The sequence below is a fragment of the Cibotium barometz genome, chromosome 10, assembly GCF_041138505.1.
Source record: "Cibotium barometz isolate CiBa-2024 chromosome 10, ASM4113850v1, whole genome shotgun sequence".
Classification (NCBI taxonomy): Eukaryota; Viridiplantae; Streptophyta; class Polypodiopsida; order Cyatheales; family Cibotiaceae; genus Cibotium; species Cibotium barometz.
In genome coordinates, this window is record NC_141055.1 from 8,775,424 (window position 1) to 8,803,044 (window position 27,621).

At 42.9% G+C, this 27,621-nt stretch overlaps 2 protein-coding genes across 2 annotated transcripts; both read right to left on the reverse strand.

Moving 5' to 3' along the window:
* On the reverse strand, positions 1 to 23,722 carry LOC147634526 (uncharacterized). The gene is made up of 3 exons (XM_086803606.1): positions 23,509 to 23,722; positions 564 to 677; positions 1 to 383 (listed from the first exon to the last, which is right to left on the reverse strand). The coding sequence occupies exons 1-3, from the start codon at positions 23,648 to 23,650 to the stop codon at positions 337 to 339; spliced, it is 303 nt and encodes a 100-aa protein (XP_086659732.1). The 5' UTR covers positions 23,651 to 23,722; the 3' UTR covers positions 1 to 336.
* LOC147634527 (uncharacterized) lies at positions 21,075 to 21,811 on the reverse strand. The gene has a single exon (XM_086803488.1). It carries the CDS (start codon positions 21,801 to 21,803, stop codon positions 21,075 to 21,077), a length of 729 nt encoding a protein of 242 aa, XP_086659614.1. The 5' UTR covers positions 21,804 to 21,811.
* Positions 23,723 to 27,621: the final 3,899 nt, after the last annotated feature.

Here is a 27,621-nt window from a genome sequence, read left to right on the forward strand (position 1 = left end):
TTGCAACAACTAAGATAGGAACTTACATTAGCTTTCCTCAACTGAACACACCAACTTCCATACACCATCACTCCCATTTCTGGGAAATCCTCAATTAACTCATCCTAATGTTCTCAAAGAAACCATATACTTGTGACGTATAAGTTGTGATACAAAGTCCAGAATAATCAGTATTACTTAGCATGCTCCAAAGTATATGTTGCTGCTGTAAAACGTATAATATGCCGAGTCAAAACAAGGTCACATATAACCATCACAACTGCGAACAAGCTTATGGAATCATCATTTTTCCTGACTCAGTATCATCAAGCCCCCCATATAACCCTCTGCTTGGGATCAAGCTCCCTCACCCATAGTTCTCTTAGAGGTACTGATATAAAGCACTGTAAAAGAACGAACATAAACTTCAGTTAGATAACCATACACAACACAAACCTTTGTTCCCAACAAAAGCGTACTCACCTTCAAAAGCACTCACTCACCTGGAAAAGCAAACACTAGCCATACTTTAAGTCTTAAAACCATGGAAGAAGGGCATACTTCAAAAAGGAGGGAACACTTACCGTTATTCCCTCTAATGAAGGCATCTCCATACTTGTTCTTTAGCTGCCCATTGACATATTCCTCTGTCTGCTCCATGGCAATGTTCATGTAACCATCAAGACAGGCCAAAATACCTGCTCAGCAATGACCAGCCCGTCATAAATGATTCATTCTACATTTGTAAAAATCATAAGGGCACGCCAATGAGGGGGACCAATCATGAACACACCCCATGGGCTTACAAGCAATCTTGCCTGTGCGATCAGCCAGGATAAACATGAAGGACTCCCTATTTTTACTCAATTCTCCATTGCTACAAGAAAATATTTCCAGCTTTTCAAAAAATAAAAATTGGAAGCCTTTGTTCCTATGCATTGGGTTTATTGGTTAAGGCTGTTGAATTTAGGGTTTACACAGGTACAAGACTAAGCTATGTGTGTGTGTAGAGAGAAAGAGAAAGATGTGACAAGGCTCAAGGGACAGAAGGCTCGAGGGACAGAATATTGCATGACTCAATGATGATTAGATTGATTGATAGAGTTCACCAAGTACAATGCTTTTGTAGGCTAGGGGGTAGCCTTATCTTTTGCCACATAGCTGGACACGTGTCACAACTGGACACTCTCTCTCTCTCTCTCTCTCTCTCTCTCTCTCTCTCTCTATATATATATATATATATATAATTACACATGGCACACTTATCTATGACTCATAGGGAGTGTTCACATGGTCATAACACGTACACATATATAGAGGGTGTTCACACCTAAGAGGGCATTCCCACCTACTACACTCCGAATATCCAACAAACCCCCCTTCGGAGTGAAGGTGGAGATGCTTGAGAAGACCTTCAATCACAATTGTCGCAACGGCCCAACGGGAAAAAAGCTGCCTGCCCTCAAACGGCAACACAACAGGAATTTGGAGTTGGGAACCGATCCCAAAGCCACGTCATCAAGTCATATTTGCATAAACATAATACCATTTAATAAAATATACAACTAAAGAATAGATTAAGATCTACTTCTTTAAACCAAATATGACACAAAAAACCCCTGGCTGCTTCCATTAATCAAAGAACAAGTTACATTGCTGAAAATAAAAGGACTACACATAATTGCAGCTTGCTTGAAATTATAAGACAATACAAACAAACAAATCAAACTATTATGCGTCTGAAGAACTAGATTGTGCATCCTCCTGCTTCTCTGGTCTCAGTCCATCCAACATATGCCTCCCCCTTAAATCCTCCTTGTGCGCTCTCCTGCGAAGATGCGCATTCACCTCAACTAAATCAGCAGCCTTCTCAAAAGCAAGTTGATTGCACTTCTTGCTTGCTATATTTCCAAATGAGCTCCAAAGCCGCTCACATGGCGATGAGCTGCAACCATGGCTGAGTAGTTTGATAGCCACTTCTTGTAACTCTGGAGTGCTTGCTCCATAATCCTCCCACCAAAGTGCACTAGATCTAAGTAAGCAATCAGCCTGTGCGTCCTCACTTCCAAAAAACCCTCCCTTTCTTCTGTAAGAGGCTATCTATTCTTTGATGAGGCGTCACTCGTCTTCGTCCAAAACCCAACGCTGCAATACATCATCCCACACAGCAGCCACCTCCGCATCCCTGTATCGGCGTCTGTGTTGCTGAACACCTCTTTTCTTGCATCATCTACCTCATGCTCAAGCATCTTCAACACCATCTTATCACACCCCTCGTAGACCTTTCCAAGGTAGGGGTCATCCCCATCAACCAATCACATCATGGCTACCATGGGCTCTGTGACGGCAACATATCGGTCTATCTGCTCCCAAAAAGCATCATCCAACCCTGCAATGTACATGTCCTGAGCTGCCTCGCTTCTTGCGAGCGGAGATTTCCACCACTCCTCAGAGACAACCAACTGTCTCAGTGCATGTCTCACCTCGTACAAGCGCTCCAACATCAAAAAATTGGAAGCAAACCGGGTGTTTGAGTACTTAAGCAAGTCTTTTGAAGACAATTTGTGAAAGATAGCAAGGAGATAGTGATCGATAGCTAAGAAGGTTACAATGTCTTTCCCCTTCTCTATGAGAGGCACAATCCACGAACTTCGCAACATCCTTAAGTAGGTTATTAAGACAGTGAGCCATGCAGGGACTGAAATAGATGTGATGATACTTTCCTCTAAGTAGCTTTCTTGCGGCTTTGTTGGATGATTCTCCATTGGCCACCATCTGCACCAGATTGGCAGGTCCTACAGCCTGCACCGCTACATCCCAAAGCTCAAATAATGCTGCAGCAAACTTGCCTAACGAAGTATCAATGGCCTTCACGAAGAAATTCTTGCCTCTGCAATACCCCAGAAACCCTTGTACACCTCGCTTGTGGGTATCAAACCATCCATCTGCAACTAGCGATACACCAAACGCTGACCACTCGTCTCTCACATGTTGTAATGATTCCTGCAATGCAACCTTCTCTGCGTCAAGCAACTTACGCCGAATAGCATCATATGCTGGTGGCACATAAGTACCCCGGTCCTACCACAGCAATAGCATCAACCATCTCTTGATAAGTGGAGGTTCGGGCTGCATAGAATGATATAGCACTCCGATAAAAAAACCAAGCGACTGCTACATCTGCTTTCGCCTTCAAGCCTGGCTGCCATGCATCTTTCAAAGTTCCTCTTGAGAACTCACCACGAGAACTTGCAGCTTTTCCTACCTCAGGATGTGCAGAGGTGCTAGCACAACCGCCTGCACCTTTTTGGAAATGGCCGACTTCTCATTGAGTTTACGAAAGGAGGTTGAGAAGACATGCATGCACTCATAATGGGTGTATGTGAGAGTGGGGCGACTGCCAATCCTTTCTTGAAAGCTTCAGCTGCAGCTAAGGCTTGGTCCTCTTGCATCTTTTGCGGAGGCACTTTGCGACAGATGACTATGCCACCCTTCTGGATACCAAGCAAGTGGCACCGCACACGATACGCATTTCCAGTCTTCCGCACTCCACAATGAATGCATTCGAACCTTCTTGAACCATTGGGAAACTCCTGTATGGTTGTGACATGATGCCACCATCCCGAGTTGTCTCCAAGTGCCATTTGAAGAATGCCTAATATGAAACTATTCGAGTAATGTTGAGGCTTGTGCAGCCTGTGCTTCAGTTTGTCTCCAAATTGGGGTCCAAGTTCTCTCACTCCAAGGCCGCCTCTCCCTAAGATATAAGCTCTCTAAGTCCTCCAAGAACAAAATTAGCAAGCACTTGCACTTCAAGGCTCTTTTGCAAATATCTTCGTCTAAGGATAAAGAGCCCTTCAGGAGAAGTGTGCACTGGCAATGTGTTGTTTCAATGTAGCTTCTCTTGGAGACACAACCTCTACACATACATTGTGGTTCCAATGTCCATGCAAAGCTATGGGAGAGAGAGAAACAAAGCAAAGCATGTTCATTTGTGTGTTTTTGTGTGTGTGTGTGTGAGAGAGAGAGAGAGAGATGGTGTGTGTGTGAGGAGAGAGAGTAGTGTGTGGTGGTGCGTGCGCTCCTCGGCCGCCAAAGACCTGCTCGCCTGCTCCGTCGACCTGCTCGCCTGCTCCCTCGACCTGCTCGCCCCTTTTGGGTGAGCACGTGTGGTGAGGTGCTTGTCCCTGGACTGTATCGGGCTTCATTCCTGGACTGTGTCGGCCTTGCAGTAATCTACGCGACCTTCTGAGGGTTCCCAGATCCACTTTTTTCTCATCGCCAATCTGCTCTTCTTCCTCTCTTCCGCGACCTGTGTGCGTGTATAGGAGTGTGTGTGTGTGTGTGTGTGTGTGTGCGCGTGTGTGTCTGTGCCTCGCTACAGGTCACTTTTTTCCCTTCTGTGTAAGTCGCTACAGGTCTCTGTTTTTCCCCTCCTTGTATGATTGTATTCCAATAGCGCTGTCCCCCCCTTTTTTTCTGATCTGTGTCTTCCTGCTGAATCGAATAGTCTCGATGGTGGCAGAAACAAGCAAGTATTATGTCGAGAGAGCTCTTTCTCCTGAACCTAAAAGACAATCAAGGGAATCTCTGCCCCCCATAGCTCCTTCATCTGAAGATGCTTCCTATGTGTTTGACATGTTGAATGAGGATTTTCAACAAAGTAGAAGAGAATGGATACTACCTGCTCCGGAACTCACTTACAAGATGAAGTTGCCTTCTCTTGTGCATCCTCTGAAGAAGCTCTCTCAAACTGCAGTCATCATCTTTTTTCCAGGTAAAATACCCTCGGCTAATGATGTGGGACAATGGGTGAATTCTCTCCTAGGTGGATGCTATGTAGAAGGAGTCTATTTTGCCTCCAGAGGATTTTATGAAGTTCATCTCTTGGATGCATTGACAAAACAAAAGATGCTGGAAATGTCCCCTTTATTTTTTGGTCGTCAAATGGTGCACATCATGCCTTGGTCTCCTAATAAGGATTATCAGAATCTCATCAAACATCACTACCCTGTATGGGTTGAAGTCGTTGATTTCCTAGATTACATGAGAACAGAGCTTCCAGGCTTAGCGATGACATTGGGACAAGTGATCTGTCCCCCTCGTCCCACAGGTAACAAAAATCGTTTTTGCATCTTATGGGATACTGATAGACCAACCCCCTCTTCTATTGCAGTTGAGATTGAGGGTGTTAATTTGGGAAAGAAATATTTCACTTTGAAATGGGGCATTTTTGCTGGAGCTTGTTTCTCTTGTCACAAGTTCGGGCATCTAGCTTCTGAGTGTCCCTCAATCCTTCATCCGCCTCCTCCAGCTGCCATTCCTCCGCCATCTAATAAAGGAGGTCAAAAGACTTATGTGGAAAAGACTGAAGCTAAAGGAGCAAAGCCTTCAGTTCATACAAGGAACCAAGCCAATTTAGCCCAAAACAAGGATAAAGGAAAAAGCAAGCTAGTGGAAAATAATTCATCTTCTCACGAGGGTTGGCAGAATGCAAAGAAGACAGTGCCTCTCAAACAAAGACCTCTCCAATCTCACAATTGGGATGCTTCTGCTCCATCTCCTGGTCAACCTTCTACCTCTTCGGACAGCCCCATCTCGAAGGCATGGGTCAATGCAGTTAAGAAGGGTATTCCACTTTGTGAAGAAGATGATTTAGTCAGGGAATTGGATTCTGAGGGTCAGCAAGACCCTGTGGCAATGGCAGAGGCTTGATGCCTCCCTTTCTCTTTGAGGACTGCTCATCTCTTGTACATATTTTCATGCGTACTTCTCTTAAATGTTTTTCTTATAATATACAGGGCCTCTGCAATCAGCATAAATGGAGGCTCCTATGGCATTATATAAATAATACTCATCCAAATGTTGTGTGTCTCCAAGAGCATAATCAGCATTCTTTTGCTGGCCAACATGGGTTCTTTTCAGGCTATGATATATTTTATGCAGGATCTGGACAATTCTCTGGGCTATGCATTTTAGCCAGACATGATCTGCAGCCCTGTGTAGCATATAATGATCCTTGTGGCCGATGGATGATTATCCAATGCATGATCAATGGAGAGATTTTTGAAATAGGCTCCTTGTATGCCTCTCAAATTTCAGCTTCCAGAGCTCAAATGTGGGACTCCATAAACCAATATCCTTGGTCTTCAAATGCTCTACTTTGTGGTGATTTTAATAATTCTCCTCACTGGAAGGACAATACCACACATAAATCCCATATGCTTCCCTCTGAAATCCAGTGATGGGAACATATGACTTCTTCTCTTCATACTGCAGATTTATGGACAGCAACTCACCCTTTGGTTTTGGGATTCACATATCATCATAATGCTTTTACAAAATATTGGGCCAGGCTTGATAGATGGTATCTTATTCATGCTCAGCAATATTATGATTATACATGTCAAATGTGGACTGATTATTCTCAACAACTATCTGATCATACTCCACTCTGGCTCAACCTTTCTTTTGGTATGCCTCTGGATGAGATTCAGCTCTCTTTAGTCAAACATTTGCAGGTTAATCAATTATATCTTTCTCATGAAAAATTCCAGCAAATGATCAGACTGGCTTGTAAGCCATTGTTATCTCATGCTCAGGAGGATCTGGATTTTGCTTGGAACTCTTTTGTACATCGTATTCAAAATGTCATTAAGGAATATGGAAGATGGTACATGGCAGAAACCAGACAGCATATCCAGTGGGCAAAATCATACAAGCAGTCCTTGGTATAGATTAGCCATCAAAGGTCTCTTTCTGCTTCTGAACAGAATTCATTGTCTAGTGCTTCTTCCATAATTGGTGCTAATGATAAACGCAAGCTTTCCAAATGGCAGACAAGGGCTAGAGTTAAACCTATGCTAGATAAGGGCTGCTCCTCGAAATCTTTCTTTCGAAACTTACACACATACAGACAAAGTCAATCTATCATGAGAGTCAGGAAACCGGATGGTCTTTGGACCCAGACTTTATCGCAGCTAGAAAAACAATGTTTGGATCATTTTCGGCTTCTTTTTTCTCTACCATCTTCTTCTACATCTCAGGCTGCATTGGCTCGGAGCAGATTTATTGAGCTTGTTTCTCCTATTGTTTCTTTGCAAAAAGCTTCAATGCTGGAAATGTCCTTTTCACATACAGAATTGGATGAAGCCCTCAAGCATTTGGGTAAACATAAATCCCCAGGTTGGGATGGTTTGACGGTTGAATTTTTTGTAGCCTTCTGGGCTGAATTGAAGGGTCCAATCTTGAAGCTCGTTAATGTAGCCTGGCAGCATCAACATCTTCCCTCAGCTTGGAAGCATGGTCTGGTTAAGCTTCTGCCCAAAAAACCTCTGTGTGAGACAATGGATGACTGGAGGCCTATCACTTTGATGCCTGTTATATATAAACTTATTGCTAAAATGTTGGTACACCGGATAAAGGATATCCTTCATGATGGACTTCATCCCAAGCAATATGGTTTTGTTCCAAGAAGGCATATACATGATAATATCTCCAATACTCTCATTGCAATGGAATATACAAAATACTCTGCTCAAGATGTCTTGGTCATGCAGGTGGATGTGGCAAAGGCATTTGATACGGTGCAGTGGGATTATGTTTCTCAAATCATGTCTAAACTTGGTTTTGGGCCAAAGCTAGTTAATGTCATATATTGGCTTTACTCAGATTCCACTGCTCAATGCTTTATAGGGAAACATTTGTCTGAGTCTTGGACTCTAGAACGATCAGTTCGACAGGGATGCCCTCTCAGTGCTCTGTTCTATGCTATTGCTTCGCATCCTTTGCTTCTTTACATGGATCATCTGGTTGATACTAGACAGTTAGAGGGGCTTCAGATTTCTGGTTCACGGCCTTTCATTGCACAGGCTTATGCAGATGATTCATTCTTCATGCCAAAGAACAGTCCTTTGGAGCTTCGTCTATTGATGGATACTCTTTCAGATTTTGGGTTGGCAACTGGTTTAAAAATTAATTTTCAGAAATCAAAACTCTTACCTCTCAAGCATTGCGACTGGCATGCTATCCTGTGGCCCGGCCAGATTATTTATCCGGAAAGCATAGTAAGACACTTGGGCTATCCCATTGGCTGGAAAATCAGAAATAAGCAACAAATATCTTGGGTGCTAAACAAAATTAAGGACAAATTAGAATATTGGAAGATCTCCACTTGGCCATTACATGTACAGCTTCGAATTGTTCAGTCCATTGTTCTGGCTTATGTCCAATTCTACCTTCCTCTTACATTGGTCATCTCGAGATCTTTCTTCTTTTATGTCTCAAGCCATGGAGATTTTTTGGAAAACTAAGCTTCATAAAAAAGCTTCAAGGTTGCTCAAAATGGACCTGCTTTGCTCGCCAAAAATGCACGGTGGTTTGAATATTATAAACATCAAATTTCATGTGCTGGCAAGAAAGATCACTATGCTCAAAACCTTTTTTCAACAAGAGCAACCTTGGTCTATCATGTTGGCAATTTTGTGTGGTCGGATGCGCACAAATGCTTATGGTCGTTGGTTGGTTGATCCATCGGAAGTAGTACTTGGCAAATTTCAAGGTAAAATCCCTGGTTGTCCATTTTCTACTTCCTTGATTCAGGATTGGAAGAAAGTGCTCTCTCGCATCAAATGGTCTCCCCATCCTGCTTCTATAGCTTCCTCGCTTCAAATGGAAAGCACACATTGGAGTGCTATTTTTTACTCTCCCCTTGCTGTACAACCACCAATCAGAGCTTACAATCTTATGAAATTGGGCATCCGGTTCATTGACGATGTAGTGGATACTAGAGGGCAAATTCTTTCTTTTCCGGCAGCATGCCAACAATACAATCTTGGGATGCATCATAGATCTATATGGAAAGCTATTGCAGATCTCTTACACCCTTTCATTCCAATTCCAACATTGGATGTAAGAGACAGGCTTCAAGATTGGCATCTTCAGTCTTCAAGTTCAAGATTATCCTCTCAATCTTTGCATCTATTGACTTCTATACAGGCTTATCGATTGATATTACCTCCTCCATGGATTGCTCAGCATGCTAATTCTCTTTGGCATCTGGATAAGTCTTTAGCCTGGTGGAAAGCAAAACTGACAATGATATGGAAGTTGAAAATGCCATTGAAACAGAGACTCTTTCTCTGGAGATGCATTGTCGGTATTTTTCCAGTGGGACTGAAATTGGCTCAAAGAAGGATTGCCTCTCCTCTTTGTCCAAGATGTCATCATACTACTGAGAGTGTTCCGCATTTATTGTGGTCTTGTTCATATTCCAGAGACCTTCTGGACAAGATCTCCTATTTTTTCTCTCTCAGATTTCCTGCACACAGGTTCTACAAGTTTTTCTGGATGTTTGGCACGTTATCAGTTTCTTTGTCACAGTATTCTCTTTTCTTCCATTGGATCAGATACTGGGCCTTATGGACCCTCTGGCTACAGCGAAATCATGCATATCTGAATTCACCCCTTCAGCACCCTTATGAGTTCTTCCGAGCCTCGTTGCGGCAATCCTTATATGATGCCGTGCATGAGGAAGATTTGGATGTTTCTTGTGTTCAGCTTTTCTTTTACTGTTTCTGATGGATAGGGCATAGGCTCTTTTCTTGAGCACTGCCCTGATCTTGCATAGAACTTTTTTACTGCTGTTTTTAAGTTCTAGGGTTCAGACATCCTCTTGATGTCAAACCCTTTTGTACATTTATGATATAATGCAATTTCAACTGGTTTTACAAAAAAAAAAGTGTGTGTGTGTGTGTGTGTGTGAGAGAGAGAGAGAGAGAGAGAGAAAGCACAGCATGTTCGTGTGTGTGTGTGTGTGTGTGTGAAACTTAACAGCTCGATATTAACTCATTTTTTTCTAAAGGCAAAGCTCAGAAAAAACCAGAGCTATTAAAGTTTTTTTTTTTTAACGTTCGTTTTTTGAAAAGGCAAAACGCTATCAGAGAAAATACAACAAAATTATTATAATAAGGATTGCTCAGATGACAGTCCGTTTTTTTGTAAGGTGGAAACCCTTTTCAGTTGCCAACTGGCAGCCACCTACAATTATTAAAGGCTGCCCCGTTTTTAGAAGGACCCATTTTTTAAATGGTCAACCACGCCTTTTTAATAAAGGTTGGGCCCCCGTTTTTTTTAAGCATGTATGGGTGACGTTTGGCGTTTGCAAACGTGTAAGACCTTCATGTTTTGACAAGTTGGCAATTTCACATTGAAACACCTTTTTGAACTGTGCATGCAGGCTCCACACGTGTAACATGCGGAAGCTTCGTGGAAGAATCAATAACTTCAATGCTCAGAATTCAGCAATCATCCACGACGATTTATAACGCACAATACTGAAGATCTCCAGAAAATAGAGAGAGAGAGAGGGGGGGGGGGGGGGGGAGTGGACACAATATTGGATCCCAAATACCCTCGGTAGAGCCCCCACCACAAATGGTGTATTTGCTTTATTAGAATGATGTCAATCTGAAAATAAAGAGTGAATCTTGACCTGCACTTTTCACCTTGGTTGGAGCACTTCCCCTTGGCTGTCCTAGCTCTTGGAACGCACCACCACTTGTGAATCATGAGATAATTACGGCTGGGCTTTTTATACCTTCTAGTGATGCTGGTCGGCCAGCTCAACAGGGGTCAGCCTATTGGAATTCATCACGACCAGGTCAAAACAACATTAAATGCTGCCTTTTGCCATCATTTCACACTGTATAAGTGGTTGGCCAACATGCGCAAGGACCTGGGCTGCTGGGCAGCCTTGCGCAAGCAATGTGGGCTGCCCCCAAGGCCCACACCTGGCCGACTGGCCAGGCAGGGCCCAGGGGCCTGGCGGTTGCCTGGCCAAGCCCCCTAGGGCTGGCCAACAGCCTGCTGCCCATCCCACACTAGGGCTGGTGGGCAAAGTCTAGGGCCCTCCTGGCCCCTTGGGGTGGCTCTAAGCCTACCCAGCTCATGCAAGAGCCTTAGGCTCTCTTCTGGGGTAGTCCTAAGGGCCGGACCCCTATTCTACATGCAAATCCTACATGCTTCTACAGATGTCCAGCATCCGGTTGCAAACCAGATACACAGATCATTTGGCATCATTCCAAAGGGAGACTCAGAGTACGGACTGGCACTGCTTCATGTGCAGGACAATGCACACCTAACCTCGAAGGTGTAGAGTGGAACCCTGGCTCACTCGTCTTGGACTGGGCTCAGATGGGACCAGTTTCCACTCCAAGTCCTGCACCTTCTTGTTCAGATATGTCTACGTGGCATCCAAGTGCGGGATGCACGTGACAACACGTGAGAACATCGTTTGCTTGCCTCCAACAGGCCGTTTTGACAACTATGCCTTCAATAGCCATGGTGACTTGGGCCCTACACTGCAAGACATGATATAAAAGAACACAGTGTGACAACACCTGAAACTCTCCTGTCACGCCTGATATACGAGCTTGACCGTACGTAACTCTGCTATTGAATTCCATGGTGGAGCTGGACAGAGCTGCAGCTATGGAGGGTCGAAGAGATACATGGCTATGGAGTGTAAACAGCAACCAGCAACCAGTGAAGAAGAGCGGGTTAGAGAGAGAACAAAGCTCTTAGAGAGAGAGAGAGAAGTACACAACTCAATGATGTTCAATGAAGTACACGTACTTAATAGGTTACAAAGGTTCTCCTTCTGACATCATTGCTTATGTCACATCACACACAAATACCTAGATATTATTATAACCCCTCTAAGTGGTGGTAACATACACGTATTTAATAGGTTACAAAGGTTCTCCTTCTGACATCATTGCTTATGTCACACACAAATACCTAGATATTATTATAACCCCTCTAAGAGGTGGTAACATACACTTACACACTATATTGACCAAGTACACACATAACGCAGCTTAGCAGCCATTCACACACACACACACACTTAGACCGACCATAACAACCATAGAGATAAGGCCTTGCTTCCAACAAACCCCTCTCAAGGGCAAATCCCAAGCTAATCCCTGATTTGCAGCAGATAAACATCAAGATTGGAGCAGTATATACTCTAACAAGCTTGAGGAGGTCTAAAACCCTGACAGCCAGGTTTAGGAGGTTGGGTACTTCTAGTAGGCAGAATCAATATTTATTATTGTCCATGGCACTGGCCGACAGTAGCAGGTCGACCAGTTGGTTTATTCCTCCCAAGGCCTATAAAATGCATCACATTGCTCATTGTTAGACATCTCTCTCCCTATGGAGAAGGGTATAGATTAGGACTTTTGAGGTTGCTAAGGCAGCCAGACCATGTACCTTTTTGTATTATATGAATATATTAAATACACAACCCCTCTCTCTCTCTCTCTCTCTCTCTCTCTCTCTCTCTACAACGATGAGATTTCAGCCTTCATTAATAGAGCGGGAGGTGGTGTATCACTAGCAGGCATCCTTGTTTCCATACTACTTTATGTTGATGACATTGTGCTTATTGCAGACTCTCGAGAGGCTCTCTAGAGGCACCTCGACACGTTACAAGACTTTTGTCACTTGTGCAAGGATCTCACAGTAAAGCTTGGGAAAACCAAGGTTATGGTCTTCAACACATCCCCTCTTTTCACATCTCGACTGAGTCTCACCTACATGGGCAGCCCAATGGAGATTGCATACTCATGTGTGTACTTGGGAGTCACTTTTACAAGACCGTGTCAGAATACGCAACGGAGATGATGACAAAATCTGGAAACACGAGCAAATGCAGAAAAAAACAGCAATGGAGAGAGAGGCGTATAACTCTACTATGTATACACAAGAAGATCCCGAATACAATACATAATGTGGCAAGGGGCAATGGGGCCATTTTATATGGCCCCCAAACAGCAGTCGGCCTGCTGTAGGACAGCCATTTGCGTGTGTTTGCCTGTTATGCCGTCCCAGTACACTAGACGGGACGCCCCCAGTGTGCCGTAGAGTGTTGTTTGTTGACTTGTGGTGTGGCGTGTGAACAGGTGTAAGTATTTTCATTTTGACCTTTTTAAAAGGTAAAATCCATAAACTAGAGTAAACCTTAATATTTATAAGGTATTGTGTTCACACCCATTTTAAATAGAGGCTCGACATTTGCTTATGAGGGGGGGGGGGGGAAGGGGGGGCGGGGGCAGAGTAATAAGTTGATTAAAGGTTTTATAACCTTTTTAAAAAAGCCTTGCATGGGACTCTTTTGGGAAAATACCCACGTGTGGGGTTGGTGGCTCTTCTTGCCTTCTTCACGCCTAGCTGTACCTGCCTCCTTCACGCCTGGCTGAACCCGCCTGTAGTACTTGGTGTACCTGCTGCCCTTGATGTACCTGGTTGAACCTACTTGTAGTACTTGGTGTACCTGCTACCCCTGATGTACCTGGCTATACCCGCCTGTAGTACTTGGTATACCTGTTGCCCTTGATGTACTTGGCTGTACCCACCTATAGTACTTGGTGTACCTGCTGCCCAACTATACCTGCCTGTAATACTTGGTGTACCTGCTGCCCAGCTGTACATGGTTGTACCCACCTGTAGTACTTGATGTACCTAGTGTACATGCCTGTTGTACCCATTGTACTAGCTATACAAACAATATCTGTTGTACCTGCACGTGTGAAGCATTTAATGTACTTGGTGTATCTGCTGCAAAGTACAAAACCCAAATATTAATTGGTTGGCTGTACCTGCACACATGTGAAGTTCCTAACGTGCTTGATTGTACCTGCTACAAATTGTACCGGTTGTATCTGGATTGTACTAACCGTACCAGGTGCTCTCATATTTTTCTCATTTGTGTAAATCTGAAATTTGTTAATTTAAATTCAGAGAATGCTTTAAGTTGTGTAGTGCAGGAGCATGGCATGTATATGCTGACCATGTTCAGGAAATTCTTCCTGGTGTGGCTAGTATATTTCCCTGTGTGGTGTTGTTAACCACATTCTCAGAGCTTCTGCGAGCCAGTGAAGGTTTGACTCACCAGGGAATTTGGGAGCAAAGCATCATTGGGGAGAAACACGCCACGTTTCCTCTGCGGTGTTCTCCTTGGCCTACGTTAGTGCGAGCGTGCCTGTTGGTGCACGGTCCCGGAAGACCAGTGAAAGGCACGTGTTCACCCAGTGAAGGTGGGAATGAGCCTATGATTTGGGGCTACTCTGACCAACACCTCTTCATCGACTTGAACCAGTTTTATTTGGTTGTTTTCACTCCCTTGTGGAGAAATCTGGCCTGTCAGGCCCGTGACACTTGTACAAATATAAATACTCCAAGAAATACAAAAAGTATTGAGGGGGGAGCCGGCCCTTTCCGGCCCCAGTGCTGGTGTCATTTGTATTTTTCAGTATTTCCAATATTTGTGTTATTGATGTTGTTTTCATTGTTTAATATCAGTTAAATTAAGTGTTCTAAATATGTGTATATTGTCTTCCGATCTATAGGCCTCCTGTAGGGAGCAGTCACATTGGTATCAAAGCCCGGTCATCTCTCTTTCTCAAGAGGAGACACGGAGTTTTGAGATCGGAAGCAAGCACGCACACTTAATTAAATGGACAGCTAGGGCAACCCACTGGAAGTGCCGAATTCGAGGGGCCAATCAAGTGCTTCTCGGGATTCCAATGCTTCGCATGGAAGGCATAAGTCTCTTGAGAGATGTTGGGTTTTATGCTGTGTATGCACCCAGAGGAGTGCTAGTGATCATCAGTAGGTTACTGGGGCACTTTTTACTTCAGTTAGTGGAGGTTTTTTCCCCCAGTTTAGTTCATTTTCACTTATATGCAGTTTATAAGTGTTTTGGTCCACCCGGCACATTTATGGCCGGTCATGTGAACACTTATCCTTTAGGGGTCACTATCATGTGGCTTGTACTTCACATTTTTCTATGATTGAGATATCTACATCAGTCGTGTTCACTCCCTGCTGGTTTTCTATGCTTGTTTTCTTTCTGTAAACCCTAACCCTAACCCTAACCCTGTTTAGGTCTTCAATTGGTATCAGAGCCATTGAAGTTTGGCCCTTGCCCATTGCTGTACACTGCCTGCGCTCAGCTCTACCCGTACATCAAACGTACAGCATCCGTACAAGCTTTGTGTTGCTGCAGCCCGTACAACTGTACCAGTCCATATCTGAGCCGCCATCAGTCACACGTGCGCACTTGCTGTCCGTACTCCAATCGTGCGCCGCCTTCAGCTTCAGCCGTGCGCACAAGCTGCCCGTACATCCAGTCGCACGTCGCCTGCAGTTACGTATGTGTACCAGCCCCGTACTGTATGCGTACGTGTACCAACCTCGAACAGTCAGCGCCGCCCTCCGCTTCAGTTCCAGTCAGCGCACGTGCATCAGATTCGAAAGACTGCGCCTGTCATCAGTGCTGTTGTACCTGCTACGTACGCTTGTACCTGCATACAGCTCGACTGCAGCTGACGTGTACCTGCTGTGTATCTGGTGTTCCTGCTCCGTACCTGCAGCCTGTCAAGCCACCGTACGCCTACGCCTTCAGCGCCAATAGTACAACTGTGCGCCACCTTTTGTGCAAGTCGAAACCTGCTTCGAAGTCTGCGCCTCTGTACAAACCTGCACAGTACAGTCGACAGAACCTGCAACGTCAACATTAAACTGCAGTTTTAGTCTACTGCTTTCGTACATGCTTCAGAACAGCACCTCGACTGATTTGCTGAGTACCTGCACAATACAGAAGTGGTAAGCATTACATATTTTGAATACTGGGCATTCTTATTTTTCTCTGTGAAAAATACACAGGCACAACAAGCAGTTTTTCTATCAAGAAAAATACAGGCACAAAAGGCAAATTTTCTAGCAAGAAAATATACAGATTTTAGCACAGTTTGGGTGCAGCAAATTTGGGCATTTTTGGGGCATTTTGGCATTGTGTACACCATTTGCTGCCCTACTCAGTCATTGGTGCATTAAGCTGCACATTCAGAGGATTGAGAGTGCAGGCAGATTTGGGTAAACTGTATTCAGTGGACTACAGTTGTTATCAGGGTTTTTGCTTTTGGGTTTTTTTGGTAAACAGGTACAACATTGTGCGTAAAGCATAATGGCAAATCAACAGCAAAGTGATGTATTCACATATTTGTCTAAGGAAGACAAATTGGATGGCACGAACTACTCCTTGTGGAGTTTTATGCTGAAAAATGTGCTTGTGGCAAAAGGTCTTTGGGATTTTGTTAGTGGTGATGAACCACGTCCAGGTCCATTGGCTCCAGAGACCCCTCCCCAAGGGGGTGCTCGTGGACGAGGACAACAGGTACAGGCTCCAGGACAGCCATTGCCTGTTCAGAGAACAAATGCTCAAAAGACATGGGATGCCAGGGATGCACAAGCATTGTCACTCATTGCATTGTCAGTTCAGAGGTCCATTATACCTCATATTCGTTCAGCTGGCACTTCACAGAATGCATGGGTGACTTTGGAGCAAATGTATGCTGCTCGTAATGAGGCTAGGATCTCATTTTTGAAAAGAGAGCTGGAAAATCAGAAAATGAATGAAGGAGATGATATGTCTAGCCACTTAAACAAGCTGCAGGATTTGAGAGAGCAACTCATCAATGTGGATGAGATTATTCCTGAGACACAGCTTGTGTCCACCATTTTGCACTCTTTGCCAAGATCTTACTTGGCTTTCCATACCTCTTTGAACCTCAGCATGAGGAATGCTGTTGAACCCCTCAAGTATCAGGAACTTGTTGCTCTCTTACTACAAGAGGAGCAAATGAGGAAGAATATGAATATGAACACAAATGCTGAACAAGCATTTACTACAGGTCAAAAGGGGAAAGGGAAATCTCAGCCAAAGAGTGCAAATCAAAATTCAGGTGATGGTGGTTCTTCACAGGATACCAAGAAAAGTAATGGACAGCCCAAGAAGAAGGGCAAATGTCATTACTGTAAGAAGCCAGGTCACTACATCACGGAATGTAGGAAGAGGATTGCCAAAGAGAAGGCAAAAGAAGCTGGGATGTCTGTTAATGATGCTCCTAAAGCTCCTCCCGAGACTGCTTCTTTTGTTGAGGACAGGGATTACTGTTTCTATACATGCAGCTATGATGCCTCTTGGTCTTCACAGGCACTCAGTATGACAGAGCATGCATGTACTTGGTATTTTGATAGTGGTGCTCAAAGCATATCACATCTCGCAGGGATTTGTTTAGTCATGTTGGCCCTGCCCCTGTTGGCAAAACTGTTCAGTGTGCCAACAATGCTTCATATCCAGTGTGTGGCATTGGGGAGATTCAGCTTACAGCCATTGATGGCTCCATTCTCCGCCTTACAGATGCCTTATATGTACCAGGGATAAAGAAGAATTTGTTGTCCATTTCTTCTTTAGCACATTGTGGAATGCAAGTCCATTTTGATGATGATAAATGCATGGTCAGAGACAAAGCAAATGCCTTGACCTTGATGCTTACTGGTACATTATGTCATGGACTTTATGAGTTGGATGCATTTCAGCCAGTGGATCAGTCTGCTTATCATGCATGCACTCTTACTCCAGCTATGGTTGATGCGGAGTTATGGCATGCTCGCATGGGGCATGTAAATTTTGGTAGTCTTATGCTTATGCAGCGACATAATATGTTTACAGATCTACCTCTCATGGAGAAGCCTCCAGATCACATTTGTGAAGGATGTATTTTGGGAAAAATGCACAGGTTTTCCTTCCCACGTGATCAGGCTCTAAGAGCAACTGCAAAGTTGCAACTTATACACAGTGATCTTTGTGGTCCCATGCAGACGAAGTCATTAGGTGGTTGCTTTTATTTTGCAACATTTATTGATGACTTCTCTCGTATATGCTGGGTCTATCCTTTGACACAGAAATCACAGGTATATGATGCATTTTTGGCCTTTGTAGCACTTGTTGAGACAGAGTCTGGATGCAAGGTGAAGACTCTCCGTTCTGACCGAGGGGGGGAATATATGTCACATGTGCTGAATTCTTTTCTTGGGAGTAGAGGTATAAAACATCAGTATACTACTCCTTACACTCCACAGCAGAATGGGGTTGCAGAAAGGAAAAATCGGTCACTCATGGAGATGGCCAGATGTATGCTAAAGGCAAAAAGACTACCACATATCTTTTGGGTGGAAGCAGTAATGTGTGCTTGTCATATTTTGAATCGATGTCCCACAAAGGCATTGGTTTCTATTACTCCTTTTGAGGCTTGGCATGGCCGCAAGCCTTCTGTATCGCATTTTCGTATCTTTGGGTGCCTTGCATATGCACACATACCCAAAGAGTTGAGGAGGAAGCTTGATGATAAAGCCACAAAATGCATTTTTGTTGGGTATAGCCGTGAGAGCAAGGGCTACAGGTTATATGACCCACTATCCAGGAAGATATTTATCAGTCGGGATGTGATTTTTGATGAAAAATCAGAATTATCCATGGCTGGTTATGAGAAAAATCAGGCTGAAAATGATGTATTTGAAGGTCTTCTACCCATGGAGTTTCATTCCACAGTTGGTGATCCAACTCATGAGGGTACTGGACAGCCAGCAAATGATGTAGGAGGTGCAGAAATTCAGCAGCTAAATGAGCCAGAAGCTGAACCAAATATGGGACAACAGGCACCACAGGTCAGACATATACCTAGATGGTATTTGAGGACACTACAGGACAGCCATTTAGAGGGTCCTCTTGCTGGTCGTACTCGTAGGGAGACAAGGACCAATGAGCATGCACACATCATGGATTTGAATCTGGTTATGGCAGCCAGTTTACAGGATGATGATGAGCCTGATTCATTTGTGGATGCACGAGATAATGTGCATTGGAACAAAGCCATGCAGGATGAGATTGATTCTATTAAAAAGAATCAAACATGGGATTTGGTTGATCTGCCCAAAGGCAAGAAAGCCATTGGTACTAAATGGGTCTACAAGTTGAAAAGACATGCAGATGGATCCATTGACAGGTACAAAGCCCGTCTAGTTGCAAAGGGCTATGCACAGAAGAAGGGCATTGATTATGAGGAGACATTTGCTCCTACATCCCGTATGTCGACACTTAGGTGTGTCATTGCATTGGCTGCACATCGTGGTTGGGTTGTTCACCAGTTGGACATAAAGACTGCATTCCTACATGGGGACCTCGAGGAGGAAGTTTATGTATTTCAGCCCATGGGATTTGCAGAACATGGTCATGAGGGGAAAGTATGCAGGCTGAAAAAGGCCTTGTATGGTTTGAAACAAGCTCCACGAGCTTGGTATGCAAAAATAGATGCTTTTCTACTCACTCAGGGATTTGTGAACAGTCCATCAGAGACCACTTTGTATGTGAAGAAAGAAGAGACAGATCTGCTGGTCATCAGTCTTTATGTGGATGATCTCTTGCTCATGGGATCAAATGATGACAAAATTGCAGCATTTAAAGAGATACTGCAACAGACATTTGACATGTCTGACTTGGGCCTTGTACATTACTATTTGGGCATACAGTTTGTGCAGGATAAAAGAGGCATTGGGTTGTTGCAATCACGTTATGTTGCTAAACTTCTGGAGAAGTTTAAATTTCAGGATTGCAAGCCTATTAGTACTCCTATGGAGCCTGGGATGAAACTGTCACTACAAGATGACAGTGTTTCCTTTGATGCCACTACATATGCTCAGGCTGTTGGGTGCCTCATTTACTTGTGTAATACAAGGCCAGATATTCAGTATGCAGTCTCTCAGTTGAGCAGATTCATGCACAGCCCACGGTTGTCACATTGGCAAGTTGTGAAGCGTGTATTCCGTTATTTGCAGGGTACCTTGTCACTTGGGTTGCTTTATCCTGAGGGGGGTGACATGCAGTTACATGCTTACAGTGATTCAGATTGGGCTGGTGATTTTGATACCAGACATTCCACTAGTGGGAATTGTTTCTTCCTTGGCACTTCATGCATTTCTTGGCTAAGCAAGAAACAGACCACGGTGGCCACTTCATCTTGTGAGGCAGAGTACAGAGCAGCCTACACTACCACTGTTGAGTGTGTTTGGCTGCGTCGTCTTATGACTGATATGGATATTTCAGTGGTGGAGGAGCCTACACCTATCTATACTGATAGTCAGAGTGCCATTGCTGTGGCCAGGAATCCTGTGTTTCATGCTCGCACGAAACACATTGAGATTCACTATCATTTTGTTCGGGAGAGACTCCAGGCAGGAGATATCAGTCTGATCTACTGTCCTACAGATCAGAATGTGGCAGACATCTTCACCAAGGCATTACCACGTCCGAAATTTGAAGCATTCCGCAATGCTTTGAATTTGTTTCCTTTTGGTGGATGATGTACAGTGATCACATATCACTCCAGGGGGGTTTGTTGGGTTTTATGCTGTGTATGCACCCAGAGGAGTGCTAGTGATCATCAGTAGGTTACTGGGGCACTTTTTACTTCAGTTAGTGGAGGTTTTTTCCCCCAGTTTAGTTCATTTTCACTTATATGCAGTTTATAAGTGTTTTGGTCCACCCGGCACATTTATGGCCGGTCATGTGAACACTTATCCTTTAGGGGTCACTATCATGTGGCTTGTACTTCACATTTTTCTATGATTGAGATATCTACATCAGTCGTGTTCACTCCCTGCTGGTTTTCTATGCTTGTTTTCTTTCTGTAAACCCTAACCCTAACCCTGTTTAGGTCTTCAAGAGAGTCTCTGACAGTCATAGTAACATAGGACGAGGAACGAGAACGAGAACGGGAACGGGGACGGGGACGGGGACGGGGAAAGGCAAGGAACGGGGACGGGGGGACGGGGACGGCATATGGAATATGCAATTTATTGACTACAAAGCACACTAAATAAAATAACATTTATGTTTTTACACTTTGAACATTCAAGGCATCACTTTAAATGTGCAATACGTGTCTACAATGCACATTAAGTGCTGAGTCAAGACTCAAAAGTAAAAACAATGAAACATAGCTAAATGATAAATCATAGAGCCTGCAATGCTCAATCGGAATAACATTTATGTTTTTACACTTTGAACATTCAAGGCATCACTTTAAATGTGCAATACGTGTCTACAATGCACATAAAGTGCTGAGTCAAGACTCAAAAATAAAAACAATGAAACATAGCTAAATGATAAATCATAGAGCCTGCAATGCTCAATCGGAGGCTGGAGCGTGAGTAGTGGCATCATCCTCTGGGCTCTGTTGTGTCTCCACCTGCTCATTTTCCTCCTCCTGCTCCATCTCCCACTGAGTAAAGGGATCTGCCTTTCCATTCGCACCCTTGCAAAGCATTCGCAAGTTTGCGCTTACAAAGACAAGATCATTGGCCTTTTCTACACCAAGGCGGTTCCTCTTCTTTGATGCAATATGGCTGTAAGAACTCCAAAGCTGCTCCAAACAAGAGGAGCTTACAGCTTGGCTGAGAATGCGGACGGCCAAGTGTTGCAGCTCAGGCCCATCTGAACCATAGTCTTCCCACCACAAAGCAGCCCCAACCTTCAACCTATCCTCCTGTGCATCCGCACAACCAAAAGCACCACGAAAGGACCTGTATGCAACAAGCTGGTCTCTGATTTTGCACCTAATGCCTCCATCTGGCACTAGATGATCCAAGATACGCCTCCAACCATCACTGACCTCTCTGTCACCCTCCTGTCCATTACCCTGAAACTCAGGGTCCACCATATATGCAGTTGCATGCATAGGAGAGGCATAGGAGTTCCACCTCGTCACACATAAGGAACGAATCTCCTCGTATCTGTCCTCATCGGGCTCTAACTCTTGCAACTTCTCTATCAATCTATCCATTGCCTCATACACCTTCCCGATGCATGGCTGCATAGCATCTACAAGCCTCAACAAGTGGACAATAGGCCTCACCATAGCATCAATGCGTTTCAGCTGAAGTCATAATTGTCTTTCAATTACTAACATCATCACTAGGATTCTCCCCATTCATCCTCATTGTGTCTTTATTCAACGGCAAGACTACCTACGATTTGCCATGTCCATGGTAGGAGTAAGCATCTTGGTCCAGGTCCAGGTCCAGGTCCAGGTCCAGACCATGAAGAATCAATATTAACCCAAGACTCACTTATATAGTGCTTATTGTTGCTATAAATGACAATCCAATCATACTGTCTTTGAAATCAAGTTAAGACCTGTCTATCAATTCCACATAGCCACATATCCAAGAACCAGCTCAACTAAAGTTGTTAGCATATGATTGTGGGAACAAGACAAAAAAACATAACCTTTTGAGGTTCTTGAAGAATATAAACCATCCTTCGATCCTTGGAATTGGAAACCCGATATTGCTGATACAACTATCTGCGAGAACTATAACATAATGCCCATTCTTTTCATGACATGGTAAATCCTCGTACCTAGGGGATATCATGTTGGAGTTGTTTATTTCATCTCATTGGTGTGCTCCTTATTTTCCAACTCAAGTAACTTTGTACATTTGCTTTTCTCGTTGCACATCATCATTATGGCACCCTTGTGATGTTGCATGTGCGGAAGGCTTGTTATACTGATCTTCAACCCTATTAAGAACAAGATGTCGACTTAAACATGATGAAGATAGAGGAGAGAGAAGAAGAGAGAGAGAGTTAGTGTCAATGTTTTTTGTACTGTCAACAAACTGGTGGTATGGGACGCCAAGGCGGCTGACAAGCATGGACTTGTGGGAGTGGCCCCTAGCTTCAAGAAGGCTTGCAAATAAAAACCTATTGTTGGGTAATGAGCTTACCTGCACCCTTCTTTGTTTGTACTAATCTTGTATATGCGTGTGTATTAGGTGATCCTTTGGGAGGAGTCCCTTCCGTATATGAAGCTCTCTTCTCTCTTTGTAGAGAGGTGCAAGATCACCCCTCAATTTGAGAGCACCCATGCCACACACCATCACTACCATTTGGCTCATATCCCATCATATGTGCGCTGAGGCTAAGCAATAGAGCAAGCGTGCTCAAAGAGTGGAGATGCATAGAACCTGCATACATTTTTTTTCCCGACTGGCCTTAGGCCCAAGATCCTCCCATATTAACCGTTTTTTCACCACCCATAGGCGTGACCGTAGGCAATGCCACCACGGGAGCACCTAGTGGGGGAGACCTCTTGGTTCCAAGACAAACACTTCACCACTTGAGCTGCCACCTCATTGGCAGGACGTGCACACATTGCTTTCTTGGCATACAAGAAACGGTCTATTGGATAGTCCAGCTTATGGATTTATCCATACATGCTATGCTTTCTTCACGTTTTTTAAAGACTCCACAACATCCATACTATCCGGAGAAGGGAAATACCATTGCCCACCTTTATTCCAAAGGTATTCCAGCATCAGATGAATTTACTCCCCATATCTTTTCCTTTTCTTTTTCTTTTCGTACACGACCAGTCTTGGTTTGGGTCTCATAGGCCATATTTGGACCTCTCTCTCTCTCTCTCTCTCTCTCTCTCTCTCTCTCCGTCCAAAACGTAGTCTAAAAGAGGGACATGGGACCTACAACGCTGGCATGCATACATAGCAGAGCATACAGACAGCAGCGAGATGAAGGAACAAACACACACACACAAAGGGTACCTCGGTAGTCGACTCCGGAGTTGAGCTTGACGACGACGGGGCGGCCTCGGATGGACTTGAGGAAATCCGCTGGGGTCTTGGCTGAACCTCCTCCTCCGCCAGCACCACCAACACCTCCTCCTCCTCCTCCTGCTCCACTCATCCTCGCCTTGCTGAAGAACCCTAAAACTTCGCGAAGACACCCTAGTTCTTTAATATGTCGAGAGAAGCGAGAAAAGTTATTTCTTTTTAAATTAGGAACATATATAATATTCATAAATCTACGTCAAATATTAAGGATATTGGTAAGCTTTAATTTTCTAAGGATATGTACAACTTTTACACAATCTAACATTTTGGGTGACTGATAATCATGTTCTACGGGTCTTGTTTGCTAGCATTATAGAATGGCCCTAGGGCACTCTGAAGTATTGATACAGTGATATTTTAACATTTTGAAATTCAGTGATTATTAAACAAAACTTGCTTCCTCTCCACGTGGCCAAATGAGAGGGAGAAACGGGGTCAGAGAGAAAGAAGGATTTTTGGATTTTGAAATTTGAAATAAAAGTTTAAGAGAGGGCGTAGTGCAGAGTGTTCCGAACCTCAGCAAGGTAAGGTGAGCCGAGATAGAAGCAAGTCGTTTTGTTTGTAACAAATTTTGCATAGATATGGGTGATATAGAAGAAACTTAAAAAGTCCAACGAGGGCGATGCCATGCCCATGTGAAAAAGAATGTGTCTCCAACTTCAAAAAAAAGTATTACAATTCATCACACTAATACCAACTCTCGCATGTCTAATGTGGAGAGTATGATTAGTGGCTTGTGCTACTGCCAGTTAAGTAGTAGAAATGGTGAACACGAGAATCTATTACTTCCATTGTAACTAACAATCGGCAAATTAAGGAGATTGTGGAAGAGGTACATTCAAGAGGATTAGGTTGTGTGATGTTGGTTGTAAAAGGACTATTGATATTATGAAGGAGCAACATATGTTAGTTGTAAAAGGACTATTAAGGTTGGTTGTAAAAGGACTATTAAGGTTGGTTGTAAAAGGACTGTTGGTATTATGAAGGAGCAACATGACAAGTTAGATGGCCATGTTACCATGTTAGGTAGGGAAATAACTAGCCTTAGAATAGTTTTAAATAGGCTTGCAGCTTTAGTAACCAAGATGAATCACACGTTTGAAAAGCATCGATGATTATATGTATTGAAAAACATATTGTCCTTTTAAGTAACTTCTTTAAGGATTAAAGTGTTGATGTTTTTTTAATTTTAAAATCTCTTAGTTTATATGTATGGTTTGAGAGAGAGAGAGAGAGAGAGAGAGAGAGAGAGAGAGAGAGAGAAGGGGGGGAGGTAGAGTGAGATAAAAATTGGTATTTATACATATAGGTACATAAATTCTTAATCACTTATAATATATACATCTATGTGTGTATAGACACAAATGTATGACTATGGATATGTGTATAGACATGTGTAATATATATAAACATACACATATGTGCAAGTAACGCACACATTCAGGGTACATTTACTGAAACTGTTATTAATTCATTGTATATTTTTTTGTTGTTAAGGTATTATTGAGTGCAAGCTTGGATTAAGTATTGTGAGGAACTACCAAAGTTACGTAATAGGAGTAGTGTTTAGGTAGACCTTCCTAAATTTTTTTGTAAGCATTTTTTAAGTCATGTTTTTTTTGTTTTGTCTTATTATTGTTTAAATTGAAGGTATGTTCTTTGTGTGTATTGTGTATGTTTTTATGTGAGTTTGTTATTATTTACTTTTATTAGATATAATAAATAAATAAAATGAATAATTAAAGAATAACTATTACATGGATTCAATGGACCAAGTTACCCCCTTAGAAAAAGTTTTATTTGTGGTTAGATTAATTTGTCTTCATGAAGATAAGTTTATTTATTAGTATAAATATATTACTATTTAAATATTTAATTATATATATATATATATATATATATATATATATATATATACATATACATATATATATATATATATATATATATATATATAGAGAGAGAGAGAGAGAGAGAGAGAGATTATATAAATGTTTTAACAAATAAATGGTTTCGATTCAGTACTTGATTAAATATAGGTTTTTGGTGAGAATAGTGAAGGCTACCACTTTGATGCATCCTTTTTCCTTGAGAAATACGAGAAGTAATTTGGAGAAGAATAAGTGCAAATGAGCCAAGGGATAGTGATTCTAATTGCTATGATGCATCCTTTTTCCTTGAATGTTTTGAGAAATACGAGAAGTAATTTGGAGAAGAATAAGTGCAAATGAGCCAAGGGATAGTAATTCTAATTGCTATGATGCAAGAGACATAACATTGCCTATAATAATGGTGGTATGTTGATGCAAGAGACTCATGTGATAGAAAGTGGATTAGGACATTATGTTGATGCAAGAGACTCATGTGATAGAAAGTGGATTAGGACATTATGTTGATCATGCTAAAAAGGATAACTTTGATGCGTATAGACAAGGAGATGTGCACAACTCTATGTCAATAGCAAAAACTACTTTGATGTGCATGCTTGCCAATCTAATACTAACAGATCCCAGATTCACAAAATATGAGAATAGTCGTTATCAACAATGAATGGAGCCAATGAGAGTGCATTAACAAGAGAAACAATACCTTCATGTATGGCACTGGGGGGGCAGAGAGATTGAAACTTACTAAAAGCATGTGATATTTAATTGCTATGAATAGAACTTCTTATAATGCACCAAGAAGGGTAACATTGAATGGAACTAATGAGGGTCTTGCTACAATACCTTCATGTATGGCACATAATGAGAGAGTTGTGGCATTTGTAAGTGTAGCTAATGAGGGTGCAATAAGAAGGATAGTAGTGAATGGTACTACTATAATATCTTCATCTTTGAAACATAATGAGATATTAGTGGCATATGTGAATGGAGCTAATGAGGATGTAACTATGGTGTCTTCCTTTTTGGATCATAATGAGAGAGGAATACGAGTAGTTGTTGATACAATGAGAAGAGCGAATGTGCAAGAAATCCCCTGCTATGTTTTTTATAAAGAAAAGGGAGCGATTTTGTATATCCTTCATGAGTTTCCCCCTGTACTAGCTATACATCCTGCAATGTGGCCTTTGGTATATTCAGGTGCTACGATACACTCGTTAGGAGGAAATGTGGCCTTTGGTATATTCAGGTGCTACGATACACTCGTTAGGAGGAAATGTGGGTTTTGTGGAGCACAATTGTGGGAGTGTGAAAGAAGATGAGTTGTAGTCAAGTTGTTCAGAAATATTGTTATAAAGGTGGGCGTGTGTCTGTTCTTGCTCTTGCAAAACTGCTTGAACCATTGAGGTCTCTGTTATGCGCTAATGATATTGCAAGTAAGAATTTTTTTTTAAAGATCCAAGCTTACAATAGTTACAATAGTGTGTTGGCTTTTGCATCATTGGATGCAAGGTTTGATGAATATCTCTCTTACAACAATGGTGTGTACATTTTTACGGTACATGATCTTGAAATCATCGATCGAGATCTCCTAAACAATTAATTATCTCATTAGATCCTTATCTTACACTAATGACAACATTAATCTAAGGTGGATAAAAATGAACAATACTCATGGTGATGAGTGTTGGAATTAGGGTTGCAGGAAAGCACACAAAGCTTGGAGAAGAAGAAGCAAGAATGCACACAACACAAAGTGTATTAGATTGTGTCAATGTACAAAGATAAGTTAGCCCTAGAAGGATGGGGGTATATACAAGCCGGGGGAAAAAACCTCCTCAAGAGGGAAAAAGTGCCCCGACGGTCCTAAGTGTGTTCACACACATCACTGCCTATATATATATGGCAACAAATTCCCCCTGGGAGTGATGGTGTGAACGAGAGCTGGCACTCATGTATAGGGGAGTGCCATGCCCGAAGTAGATCAGTCCACAAAGGGGAGCAAGCCCAAAGCTTTGCGGAAAGCTTCGAACTTCTCAACAAGGAAGCGCCTTTGTGAAAAGATCGGCGAGGTTGTTCTGTGTTGGCACATAGGCCAAGCTCTCGCAACTGCCAATGCACTCTCAGTGAAGATAGAGGTGGCAGACTCCTGTCCAACACC

Excerpts from the sequence above, each read along its gene's own strand:
- LOC147634527 (XM_086803488.1), bottom strand. The coding sequence starts at position 21,803 with ATGGTGAGGCCTATTGTCCACTTGTTGAGGCTTGTAGATGCTATGCAG.
- LOC147634526 (XM_086803606.1), bottom strand. The coding sequence starts at position 23,650 with ATGAGTGGAGCAGGAGGAGGAGGAGGAGGTGTTGGTGGTGCTGGCGGA. Across the intron at positions 678-23,508 it reads CTCCGGAGTCGACTACCGAG|GTATTTTGGCCTGTCTTGAT; the intron begins GTACCCTTTGTG and ends ATTGCTGAGCAG. Across the intron at positions 384-563 it reads CTTCATTAGAGGGAATAACG|TGCTTTATATCAGTACCTCT; the intron begins GTAAGTGTTCCC and ends GTTCTTTTACAG.